The following is a 13,734-nucleotide window of genomic DNA, read 5'->3' on the forward strand; positions in this document are numbered from 1 at the left end:
TCTGTTTTTTGTTTGTTTGTTTGTTTGTGTGTCTTGTTCCACATTTAAGTAAGAGAATGTTGGTCTGGATGCTGTGTTCTGCTGAGCAAATTTACTTTGCCAAGGGGAGCTTTATAGATATAATCATCACCTTGATTTTCTGAATTCTTATTTTATTTCTCTATTTAATTTGCATTATTGTTTGTATTGCAGAGTTTGCACTGCTGGACCAGACCGAAGAGGATAGAAGAGAGACAGAAGAGAAAACACCTCAGAGAAAGTGAAAGAGAGAGAGAGAGAGAGAGAGAGAAAACATATGTATATATGTCTGTGTGCGTGTGTGTATGTGTGTGTGTGTGTGTGTGTGTGTGTGTGTGTGTGTGTGTGTGTATACACACGCACCTGTATGAACACTCTGTATGAACACATACTTTTAATGCAATAAAAATTTCTCTGATTCTGATGCAGAATTCAACATTGAAACATATTGGAGAGGTTTCAACATGCTGATGTCTTAGGAACCGTTCTCATGTCGGTTCTGTGGGTATCACGATACGGTGGTCTCGGGGGAGTGGTAACATGAAGAGCGATTCAGAGACCTCTGTGGAGCAAAATCTGTCACCTTGCCTGGAAAAGGGAAGTGGGAACACTTTAGTGGAGAGGGAGAGATATTTATTTATTTGTAATTAAAAGAAGAAAAGACAAAAAGAGAATGTATTTAATCATCCTGATTCAGATATCAGTCACAGGACCTTATTTTCCGCAACAAGTAGGCTGATCTGTTGTCATTTGTCTTTCCAGTTGAGTCAAATATCCTAAATATTTTACATCTCCTCTTAAAATATGAACTGCATAAGTAAAGGGTCTTGGTCGGTCTATGTCATTGTTTTTTTGGGTTTTATTTTTTTTTTTTTTTGGCTATCTTCTAACATGTTAAGTCCGTCTTTTGCTTGTCATGGCTGGCAGCTACTTTGAAAGCTGATCCGGAAGCTGATGTGTGTTATTGTGAGGGGTTTGACGCTCCGTGGTCTCCTCTCCCACCCTGCGGTTTCTGCTGGTCGCTGTCATCATGCAGGTGGAATCTGCGCAGTGTGCTTTTGCATCAGGATCTCGTACAAACTCATCCTCACCGAGCTGCAGAGATCAGACAGAACACCGTGCTCTGACAGTCAAACCTGTGTAGATGAGCCAGGCATCAAGTCACAGGAAATAATGGATTTTTTTTCCTGCTTTCATTAAGACGATGGCTGAGTTAGAACACTAATCAAAGACGTCTCGATCGGCTGGGACATCTCCACACTGTTGTGTTTTTCCTGTCAGACTGTCTTCTCTCCTGGCGCAGTCCAACTCAGCGGGAGTCGCAGAGGATGCCGTTCAATCCTAAAGGAAGTGACCCTCGCAGCTTCACAGCCAACAGTCTCCAACACAGCAGAAGGACGTAAGCTTCCCACTGCGGGTCTTTTCGGTTACAACACACGACAGCGATGGATGAGAGCTCTGCTAACGAGACGATCCCCGATCTGAAAGATTTGGAGGTGAAAATCGGCAGGAAGACCCCCGAGGGGTTGCTCAGGTGGATGCGGGAGGAGGCGTCCTCTCTCCGGGGAGATGGCAAGCTGACAGTCCCTCACGACCCCAGCAAGGCAACGGGGAGGAAGAGTTTGGATGAAAAGATCAGGAAACTGAAGATGGAGATGGTAAGAGTGCACAGCTGTGCGTGTGTGTGTGTGTGTGTGTGTGTGTGTGTGTGTGTGTGTGTGTGTGTGTGTGTGTGTGTGTGTGTGTGTGTGTGTGTGTGTGTGAATCCGACTTGTTTATGTCACTGAAGTCAGAGTGGAGCTGTCACAGAGATGCGTCTCAATGGAGGCTGAGAATTTGATCCAGCTCTGCTCCACTGGACAATGTTGTCGTGAATATTTAAACAAGTGTCAGCAGAGTTCATCATTACTAAGGTGAAATGAAAAGCCACGCATTCGTCCAGCACGAGCTCAGAGGGAAACAGTCAGTGGATGCAACATAACACTGGAATGACTATAAAAAGTAAATCCTGATTTCCTTGGGGCAGTGACTGTTTATGAGTCATCGATGGAATAATTTACTCTTACATAGAAATATAGTCAAGTCTTTTTTTCAGTGACTCTTTGCCCATCATTTAGTTTATAGCCTATAACATCTTAACATGCAGTTTGTGTGCTGAAGGATCAAACCATAAAGCTCCATCTAACATCTTCTGACAGTGGAGTAGATAATAAATTTTCTTCTCTCAAAAATAAAAACACTGAATCATTTCATTATGCCTGTTCTTAGCAGCTGTCTTACCTTTTCCCCATGCAAATGATCATTTCACAACCTGTTCTCATGAAACTATTGTACACCAAGTCACGTTATTGCACTGTATGCCTTTTTAAATTCTTGCTTAGCATTCAATATTTCTACTAAGATGATATTGTTTTCTGCATTTTCACTCTGACACTAACATTTGACTTATTTTATCTAAAAAGAAACATTTTCCTGAACTGCCTTGCCTTAATGGCAAGTACGTTGACCATTAAGGCAAGGCAAGTTTATCTATATAGCACATTCATGTAAAAGACTATTCAAAGTGCTTTTACGTAACCCATTAAAAGCATTACAGTGAGGCGCAGAAACAGAAGAATCTAAAGAGAAACTAAATGTTAACAGGTGTTTGGGAACAGAAATGTGTTTAACCTGGATTTAAATGTGGTTCAAAATATGGTAAAAGTTTATTTTCCCACTGGCAGTTTGTCCCACCTCTTTGCAGTATAACAGCTAAATGCTGCTTCTGAGTTTAGTCTGGACTCTAGTCTGGACTAACCTGAGTCCTTGGATCTAAGAACCTTGCAAGGTTTAAGAACTCTTGAACCTCACATCTCTCCCACCAGCAGCATAAAGGAAATATGTCTCCGACAAGCATTTACACATTGGAGCAGACACACTTGTCAGGTCTTTTATTTAACAGGAACACAATGTCCAGAAAAAAAGGGGTGGTTGGATGGAGCAGTAGGCTAAATGCTCCACTTTTAGCCATGAGATGTAGAGTGACATATGCTCTGTTAGTAACATCACAACACTTCACCACAACCCCTTGTCCTTTTCCTGACTGGGTTCACTTCAGTGGAGGTAGAAAACAATCACGGTTCAGGCTAAAGTACAAAGCCTAGTCATGGTTACCATGGTTACAGTCAAACTTAGATGAAAAGGCAGAAACATGACTTGGCTGAGATTAGAAATAAGAAAACACTCAGTTCATGGTAAGGACAAAAGTATATTCCTCTAACATGATAATAAAAAGAAGCATGGATGTAATTTTTTTTTACTTTTAACTTGTTATACAGTCGTGTCTGCAAGAGGATGCATTATAGACCCTCTACATAGGTACGCTAAAATATGTTAGTCTTAGTTTTATTGCAATTCCCATGAGTAATGTAAAGGCTCATTGTATTCAAAATAATTCAAACTCCTCCACACCATGACAACTACAGTGTACTGCAAAGAAATATTCTAACTGCTGAAGGCCTGTTTTGTAGTAAACTCATGTAGTTTCTGTCATTAGATGGTTAACACTCTACTGACAGCATCCATATACCTTTCTTATAAACTTGTAATTTCTAACACCTTAACTCTTCTCTAGACACATGTCAGCTTTGGTAGAATACACAGATTCATTGTGACTGTTGTTGTTTCGCACACATTGAGAAATTATCGTATTCTTTCTTCCTGCCAAGGTCAAGGCTGTCCATTGTTTTCACAGTAGATTATTTCCACTGAACAGCTTCTGATTTAAAACAAATATGGCTCTGTCGTCTTGTTTACGCGACCAAGTCTTTCTCCAAACACTGAAGACCTGCAGCACACTGCAGTTGTTTTGTCCTCTCGGTTTTCATGTATGTAATACATTCCTGTGGTAAATGCAGGCGTGCACCCAGTCTGTGGTTGTGACACAGAGCACATGCAGCACCACAGCCGAACTTCCAAACAAAGCAAGCTGTTCTCTGAGAGAGCTGCTCCAAAACACATTGGTTACATTCAAACATCCAAAACACATTAGAAGTTTGGTCATGTGTTGGAAATAGAAGCTTATATCACTTGAGGACTGTAAAACAATTTCATAGTGGTGGAGAAAAGTGATCCTCTTCCTGAAGAGACATCAACAACTGTAACTGTCGTTTTTGTGAAAGATGGCTTTTGTCTTTGCTTTAATGATATGTTTTTAGCTTTATACCTGGTTTATTCTCAGATAAAAACCATGATATTTTCCTTTTTTTTTTTTTTTTTAATCAGTCATCATGACAGATGTTTGTGTTACTGAAAAGCAACCAATAGCTGCACAGGATCTGGGCATTGCACTGCACGAAGAGGGCAGCAGCTGAATGTACATTTTGGCCCCTTAAAGCAGCCTCTACTAAAAACAAATCAATAGAAAGAAGTCAATACTATATTTAGAGTATTTTCACCATGGCTACTTTTTTCTGCAAGATAAAATTAGCAAATGGATTCAAATGGATTTTAATTGAGTTGCAACAGCTTTAATGTTTTGCTGGGACTGATGATAAAGTTTTCTGTCTTCTTTCAGGGAGCATTTAGATGTGTCTGCTTTTGCACCTTGTCTCAGTATTGCACTTTGTTGCCTAGCAAGAACAAACTCATGCCTGCTTAGAATTATATTGACCCAAGATCAACATGAGTACAGTACACAGACTATAGATACATACTTCACACAAATGCCACTTTAAAAATAAATAAATAAATAAAAAAATCTTTTCTTTAAAATTACATGTTAGTCTGATTTGTTTGTTTCTGCTTCCACATGACTCAGATGAAATTTTCCTAAATTTGAGATATTGTTCCCAAATTTTTCATGGTCTATTTATTGGAACAATAGATGGTTATCAGACAGATTAGTTACTAGTGGTGATTCTCACTTGGCTCTGCTGGGATGGTACGAAGACATAAAGGAGTGATTGGGATTAAGAACCTCTTCCTAATGCAGGAAGTAAAACTTGAACCACAGACTCCTCTGAGTGTGTGGTTGTTTCATTCATTGGGAGAGTAGTGTGCTGTAATGAGAGTACAGAAGAGATGTGAGCATTGCGCTTTTATCACAAATCTGCTTAGTAAGATGTACAGTAATGCATGTGCAGTGTGTCTGCAGAGTGATGCCAAATGGAAAAGCTCACGTGTACACACAGTTGTGCTAACAGTCTAGCAAAGTCAGTAAATGTGTGTGTGTGCATGTGTTTAACACTTTCCACCATGCTGTGAAAAGCTCATTAGATCCACGCTAAGAGGCAGGGTGTTAAAAAGAAAATATCAGCTTCTTTTTCTTCCTTTTTGCTGTGTATTTGTGTTTAATTCTCCTGTTTCTTCCTCATCTAGTACTTTGTAATTAAAGCAGCTTTTGTGTGGCTGTAAGATCAAGTGTGTGTGCTGTGTTGATCTGTTTTTTGCTAAGTGTCTAAACTGAAATATGTGTACCTCCTAAATTAAGCCTCTAAGAACATCTTAACTGACTGCTTACTTTGCAGGAAACAGAAGCTATCATCATCTTGATAAAACTCTTAGACTGATTATTGTTACATAACTGATAAAGTACAAATTTAAGTTTTACAAAATAGGGTAAAAATCTCCACTGATCATCACAAAATCTTATATTCCTGTAGATTAGTAGTAGACTTTCTTATCCAGCTGTGTAATTAAACACATGCTCCCCTCTGATCTGAACAGATTTACTTGATTGAGACACGACTCCATGATGGAAGACTGCCAGTCAAACAACCCTGCACACACACGCACACACACACACACACACACACACACACACACACACACACACACACACACACACACACACACACACACACACACACACACAACCTCTATAAGCTACTTGGTAAAATTCATTGATGATCAGCAAATGCATTTTAAGCTACTTGAGGACAAATCCTGTGTTTCTCTGGAGGTGAACCTGTTTTTTTTTTGTTTTCTTTTTGTTCTCTGTAGCTTTTCCCTTTCAAGATCAAGTCTGTATGATGTCATTCTTTCCTGTCGGCCTGCTTGACATTTCACAGATGTCCTAGTCAGGACACAGTTTTGTCATTTAAAGTCATTGCCAAATGACCTGCAGCTCTTTTATCCATTCATCACATTCACAACCCCTTTATTTTATCCTGCCGTTGGCAGCTATACAACATATCCTGGTTTCTTTTCATTCATTGATAGCAGTGTGCTGTCACTTAAATATTTGCACAGTTTTATTTTAAAAAAAAAAAAAGAGTAAAGACTAAATTGCAGATGAGATTGGGTCTCTGTTTCAGTTATCTTGCAACGGAGGTGGATTCCTGCAAGATGTGCAATATCACAGCCAATGAAGAATCTCTCTTGGGAAGCTTCAAGATCAGCATTTGCAGCTAAATAAAGAGTCTGAATCAATTAGCTTCTTGTTCTGTTACCAAGAATAGGAAGGTGGCTTTACTGGGTGACTACACTGAACAATGAAAGTTTCTGCTCATTGACTGGCTTTGGTTAGTGCATTTTCTGCTTCCTTCAAAGCCTTTAATTAACTATTTAAAATTAATATTTTAATGAAACATCAAAATGGTTTTTACACTTAAAGCAGTTTTTTATTTAAAAAAAATGTCTCCCTCTAATGACTTTGAATAGACTTTAACTGATCAAAAGGGAGTTACCTGATTCTTTATAAGTGTTTAATAAATTCTCTTCAGATTTGCTTGACAACTGAACAGAAATATATCTATTGATCTTATTACTTATATTTTCTCTTGGCAGATGCCTAATGGTTTCATTAATGTCCTCCACTGTCTCACCCATCACTTAAACATGATGTTATATCCTCATAGCAGTGTCAAGCCAGATACAGATGACAGAATCCTAAAGTTATTCGTTTTTATTTTGGCATTAATGGTCAGGGGAAGGGTTAGGTTGTGTGTGTTTTAAATGTGAAACTGTTTTTAATTTTTTCATGTTAAGTACTTTGATATGCTTTTGTATGAAAAGTGCTATACAAATAAAGTTTGATTTGATTTAAAAAGCGAAGCCAGAACTGGTGGCAAAACTAGAGCTACTAAAAAATTTTTGCTCAAATCACCATTTAAATGTTTTATTTCTTGATTCGTTTGTGCAATAAAATCTTTCACATGATGCTTTGTAAAGAAGGATTAGTGAACATTTTGCATAACATGGATGAATGGAGACAGATGGTCTGCTGAAGGTCTAGTTGAGACTGGAACAGCTCCTGAAGGACACCGTATATCTGCAGACGACCCGAGTTAGATTGGGAAGGTGAAACAGCAGACAGACACCGGGGGGGTACGGGAGACCAAGTGTGTGTTCATATTGCTGGTGTATGAGATAACTAGTGTCCCAGCTGGCAATGATTCAGCAGTCTGTTCAGGAACTGCATGACATTGGAAGGCTTTTTTTTTTATTATCATTACCATATGGGAGAGTCTGCGTCATAGATCACGCTTCAGTTGTCTGTATTATCAGCTCTACTAAAGCATTTTACTCCTCTCTGCATGTCCGGCCTTGATGTGGCGTGAAAAACGTCTTCGTGTTTTACAAAGAAACATTCCAGCATTGACTTCATTGTCTTCATTATCTTGATTGTCTTGTATTGTGAAGGTGTTTTTATATATTTTTTTTTAGATAATTGATTGATGCCAAAGTAATGTAGTAAAAGCCTCAATGATATTTTTCTAGAGTCAGTTCCTTTGGCTGATTGATAAACCAAAAGATCTGGTAAGCACAAGGGAAACTGTCTTCCTCACTCGTCTTAGAAGATGAAATCATGATCATTTGGAGGTTTTTTGTTCCTTTATAGAAAACAAGCACATGTTGAATGTGACAAAGTCATTTTCCAGAGTCCTATAAATCAACCAGATCACATGTCATACCTGAATGGAGGAGCTAAAATCAGCTTGGTTGGGTACAGACCTCTCCAAAAATGTGAAAAGAAGATGAATGATGTTTCTGCCCTCAAAACTCCATGTTCAGCTCCCAAAATGAAACCTTTTAGGCCTCAACCTTTTTCTATGAACAAGAACTATTTTTTTATATTGGCAATGTTGTGGCATAATTGTAGGAGTACTAGAGTAGTGAAAATGAAGATTAATAAAATGATTCCAGAAACAGCAACGCAATGCAAGACACAGCTGACACAGTTTCAAACAGGATGGATTTATTTTTGATGCAAAGAACCTTTTATAGAATATTTGTTGCTTTACTTAATTGGAGAAAACTTAGAATGAAGTAAATTTCAAATGACAAAATAATCTAATCTGTTCAGTCACATTCCTGCTTGTCTCATATGTTCATTTCACAACTAAATTTTCTTGGAAATTGGATCAAGTTACCTCAAAGCATACAACTTTATTTATAGTTTTTAAAATGAAAATATAATGAAGCTTTTCAATCTGTTAAACTCTGATGTGTAACAGCATCATGGATCAAGTTGACTTATACTCTGACCGTCGGCAGCGGTCAGTTCAGTAGTAGAGTTTTACAGACTGGTGGAGCAGAGCTTCATTAGCATTGTGCCACCTCAGCGCTGACAGGCAAAGGGATACTTTTATTGCTGCCCTCATTACACACCCAGTCACCACCAGGCAAAAACCTCAACTCCGAGCCCCACCCCAAATGTCTGCAAGCCAGAACGACAGCTGGTTTTGAGCCACGCATGCAGATTTCTGGCAGAAAGCCGCGGCTGCTTTCTCTGGTGGCGATTCTTCATGTGATCATACAGTAAATGTGTTTTCTATTGCAGCTGGTGCTTTTCATATTTCATTTACTTGATTTCTTTGAACCCTCCTCCTGGTGTTAGAGCTTGTCTGCAGGTATATTTAGGGTTACTTTGGCATCACATTCACGCCACGCAGACCACTACTCATTCATTCTTTCATTCATTATTCTAACCGCTTAATCCGATGAAGGGTCACGGGAAGCTGGAGCCTATCCCAGCAGTCTTTGAGCATAAGGCAGGGTACACCCTGGACAGCTCGCCAGTCCATCGCAGGGCCAGACCACTACTCATTTCTCAATTAGTGATTAAATGCTTGATGGTGAAAACTCCACACTCTTTCAAAGCTGATGTGTGCCACTGTGCTTCTTTTGGTCATAAATTGAGAAATGACCAATAAACCAAATATGGGCTTTTTTTCCTCAGTTTCATTTTTTGTCTTTCTTTTTCTTTTTGAGTCATATGGAAGCATGTACTAAAAGGAAGTCAGGGAAAGGAATTTGACGCGTTTTTCTTATTTTCACAGTGTTTGAAAATCACTGATCTCTATCAGCTTCCTACTGTGATGCTTGTTTAGCCACTACTGAGAAAGGTGAGGGAAACTGTTCATCTGGACCTGACTAAATGTGCCAAAATAAATTTCCCATGCAGGTTGTGGTACTGGACTGTGTTGACAAAGGCCAACTGCAATATCAACTTTATAGATTATTAATATATAGATGAGGAAAATTGTAGCAGTACATAAAGATGTCATGTGATCAGAGTGTGTCATTCAGTGACACCGAGCGACAGAGTTGCAGAGAACTGGCCCCTGACAACAACAAAGAAAGACTTGTAAGGCTCATGCTTGGTTTGTCTGCTTTGGACTACTGTGAAGAATTTGCTTCTTTATGGTGACTTGCAAGAGTGGTCCTGCCGGTTTGGCAGCTGCAGTTACAATTCCCTTTAGAAATCCTGTTTCTAATTCAAAAGACATGATGAGTTCAAATGCAAAGCAACTGTTTAGTGCAAAATCATTACTTTTACTTCAGTAAAGATTTAGTTTAGAAAACTGAGTTGCAGTTATCACGAGAAAGAGTTGACACAGTCCAGTGATGGATGAATGAATGGAGGAAAGTGAAGAATACTAATAAATGAAGGGCTTCAGCGCTGAGAGAGCAGTTATCTGCAATGACAAGCTTATTTCATCAGGTTGAACTTTAGACATCGGCACCATATATCACCTTATGGTTTGCACTCTGCAGCAGACCTCTGCAAATGGATTCAAGACAGGAATTTTCCATGATCACACAGTCTTTACCCTCTTTCTTTCATTAATGGTTTTCACCCTCCTTCCCACGCATTTCACTTCAGAGGGTTTTTCAACTATTGTTATTTCTACTGTAATTATTGTGGGGGGGGTTTTTCTACCAAATGTCCTCATGAATAAATAAACTTTGCAGCGGTTTTTACCACCTTCACAGAATTTAAAAGGCAATTTAAGGCCATTAATGTGTCACACTTTCCACTGTGTCTAGTTTTCATCACTGCTGAGGCAGTTTATTTCCATCTACAAGCCGGTTTATTCTCTACCTTTGCTGTAGACTCTGCCCGCTAATGTCTGTTGTATGTTTTTGTTTTTTCCCCAGTTATGGTAATTAGCAAAAGTTTAATTGGAGTTTTAATGTATTTGCTTATATCTCTGTAGCGGAAGCCGAGTGCTTTCAATAAATCACTGTCTGGTTGTTTCATAGGTGCAATCTTTAAGTTCTCATTGTTAAGATTGATGGATGGATTTAAACACTTTCAAAATAGAGTATCCCAAATAACACCTTTCCAGTAACTTCTGATTTTTTTCTCTTTTTTTCTGTTTACAGGATCACTTGCGTTCAGTGGATGTAAAAATCCTGCAGCAGTTGCTAGCTGTCCACGAGGGCATTGAGGCGGTGAAATGGCTAATGGAGGAGCGCAGCACTCTAACCAGCCGCTGCAGCAGCCTGACCAGTAGCCAGTACAGCCTGGGTGAGGGGCCAGACACCTCTTGGAGGGGGTCTTGGAGCAGCCTGCAGGACCCAACCAATGACAAACTGGATAACATCTCCATTGGCAGCTACCTGGACACTCTGGCAGATGACATGGATGAGTACTGCCCTTCCAGCTCAGAGTCTGTTATCTGCTCCACCACACCACTGGTTTCAGAGGCGACTGCTGGAGGTCACATGGCAGGAGGGTCTGGGGCCACAGCGGCTGGAGCGGGAACTGGAGTGGGAAATCGGTCAAGTAATGGGTCTGGGAGTGGGAATCTCTGTGCGACAAATGACAGTGGGAATGGGACGGAGTCGAGAAATGGACCTGGTACTGCAGTTAGCACTGCTGTGATCGGCACTGGGATGAGTGGAACTGGAACCGTCAAAACAGCAGTTTCTTCCAGTTCTCCGAAAACCAAGCCCGAGAGCCTCAAGCAAGACCATCCAGTCTGGACCCAGCCTGCAGGGACAGAGAGGGGAAGCCCTGTTTTAAAGAAAAATACTCAAATGCAAGCTATTAAAGCAAATGGCATCCTGGAGAAACCAACAACACAAAAAGGGAGCCCAACTCGCCCGGGAATCAGCGAAAAACTGGGAACCAGCCAGAGCCCCAAGCTCAAATCTTACAAGAATGGAAAGATTGATTTGGATACATGCAAAATGAACGGGAAAATGCACCTGGAGTATGATGCCCACTGGCGCTGGGTGCAGTCGCAAGAGGATGTTACATTTTTGTAAGAAAGATAATCACAGAAGAGACGATAGGCACTACTGAATGCTACTTTCTCAACATCAAAGACCAATCACTGAAAGTTACCATAGAAAAGGGTGAACAGCTGTGTGTAAAAGGCATATTTTGAGACTTTCCTAAGTGGAAGCCATTGTGTTTGATAGACACGACTATCTGTATTCCCTATTGGACCTGCACTAAATCTCCAAAAAGCATTGATGTCAGTATTACGATGGATGCACATGACAGGATTTTGTCCACATTCATTCAAACAGGGCTGCCTCACACATGAAAGAAAATCCCTTTTAAAATCCTATGTCAGTTTTTCTCAGGGTCTATTTGGCATGCCCTAATTTTAGTTTTATTATTGTTTGATTTAAACTTCCTTTAGAAATTAAGTGACCTGATCTCTCATAGAGCTAATGATGATTGCAGATAAACTAATGTCTGAACTTTAGACTCTTGAATGGACTTTGAAGTGACCCCGCTTTACATTTTCCTGCTTTGGGATCCACTTATGATCACTTACCTTTTACAGATTAATCAGCATTTTATGGGACCCTTTATAAAAAATAGTCCAAGCCTTATTTAAAATGTTTTATCCCTTCAAATCAAACTAATGCACCCTGTTATTAGCTCTGAGGTGAAGAGTTCTATGCAGTTCAGACTGGAAATTGATTTCGTGTGTTGTTTCATTTGATGGCGTTTCCGAGTGGAAGACAGGAACTTTTCCATTAGCACTCTTCATATTCTTCTCAGGATTGTTTGGAAGGATCTTGACCCTTGAGTCAGATTTGACTGATGAGACCAAATTCAAGATCGTAGAAATAGTACATAATCAAACCCTTCTCTCATATTTGAGTCCTTAAAGACACACTACAGAACTCCTACAGAATTTCTTAGTGACGTGCTCCAATTTGCCTCCTTCCTGTCCTGTGAGCTCTCTCCAGCCAGTAAGACAGTCTTACCTTGACTCTAGTCTTATGTTTTTGCTCAGTCCCTTTATCTGTTTCTTTTTGTTTTCCTCCAATGTTTTGATTGCGTTTCTTTGCTTAATCCGCCCCTGTATGTATTCAAAACAGCGCGTGTGTTCATATCTGCTTGCTAGAGCAAAACTCGGCTGTAACATCACTGGTCATCCAGTAAGAAGTTGGACACTTCTGGGTAGTGACAACTCTAGAAAGGTACATTGTAGTGTGCCATCAGTGTGCCATCAAACAAATCTCAAACACAGAGTTTTAAGGTCGGAAAGTTAAGTAGTGTGTCTTTAATAAAAATGAATTAATATATTTAGACCTAAATATTAGCAGAAAATACAAGTATTAATCAATGAAATTTGTGAGTGTGTTGTATTCCTTCTCCAACATACAATATTGTTAATGACATAGATGACAAAGAACTAAAGATAGTAAAAGTTTGACGCAAAAATAATGTGCCACTATAAGCCTTTGTGTCTTGTAGAGTTATGTCAGTGCAACCATCTGCAAGATTGTGTATTTACTGAATCAATACATAACTTCCCTGTGCATCTGGCAATTGTTGTGACTAGTTGTATGCAAACCCAGAAAATTGCCACAGATTTTTTCTTTTTTTTTTGTAGTTGTTACGGTGATCTGTATTTTATTTAATCCAGAGATTGTGCCTGATAAGTGTAAACATTAACAGAAGAAGCCAGTATGTTCCCACAGATTACTGTCCTGTTGTTACAATGATCTGAATAAGTTGATTGGCTTTTGTTTCCCGCCCTCAGCCTGCATGTAGCCCAACAACCTGTAGGCTCCTGAGTGTTAGAGTGGACATTGCATGACCAAACACAAGACAAGAAAAGCAATATTTTTTCAAATTCTGAATAGCGGCTTACATAAGCAGCCTTTTTTTTTTTTTTTTTTTTTTAGCAAATAAAATCCAGTAATAATGTCTGCTTGTCAATAGAAACACAACTGCTGGGTAGTATGTGCTTGTGTGTGTGTGTGTGTGTGTGTGTGTGTGTGTGTGTGTGTGTGTGTGTGTGTGTGTGTGTGTGTGTGTGTGTGTGTGTGTGTGTGTGTGTGTGTGTGTGTGTGAAATTGAAGCATTCTGCCCTCTTGATGAGCCCAGCTGGCCTGTCAGAGGTGGATAAGAATAGATGAGTCCCAGTGGTTTTTAAATGGTGTTTGGCCCATTCATCATAATGCTCCGACTCCTCCTGCCAGTCTGCAGTAATGTCGGGGGGGGAAGCAAACCACATCTATTTAAAAGGGGGG

General features: G+C 39.7%; 1 protein-coding gene across 1 annotated transcript; it reads left to right on the forward strand.

The window, feature by feature from the left end:
- Positions 1–1,463: 1,463 nt before the first annotated feature.
- On the forward strand, positions 1,464–11,499 carry lurap1 (leucine rich adaptor protein 1; the record flags this gene model as incomplete). The annotated part of the gene is made up of 2 exons (XM_079245584.1): positions 1,464–1,676; positions 10,612–11,499. The coding sequence occupies 2 exons, from the start codon at positions 1,464–1,466 to the stop codon at positions 11,497–11,499; spliced, it is 1,101 nt and encodes a 366-aa protein (XP_079101710.1).
- Between the last annotated feature and the right edge of the window lie 2,235 nt (positions 11,500–13,734).

The sequence above is a fragment of the Telmatherina bonti genome (genome assembly GCF_933228915.1).
Source record: "Telmatherina bonti genome assembly, chromosome: 8".
Lineage (NCBI taxonomy): Eukaryota > Metazoa > Chordata > Actinopteri > Atheriniformes > Telmatherinidae > Telmatherina > Telmatherina bonti.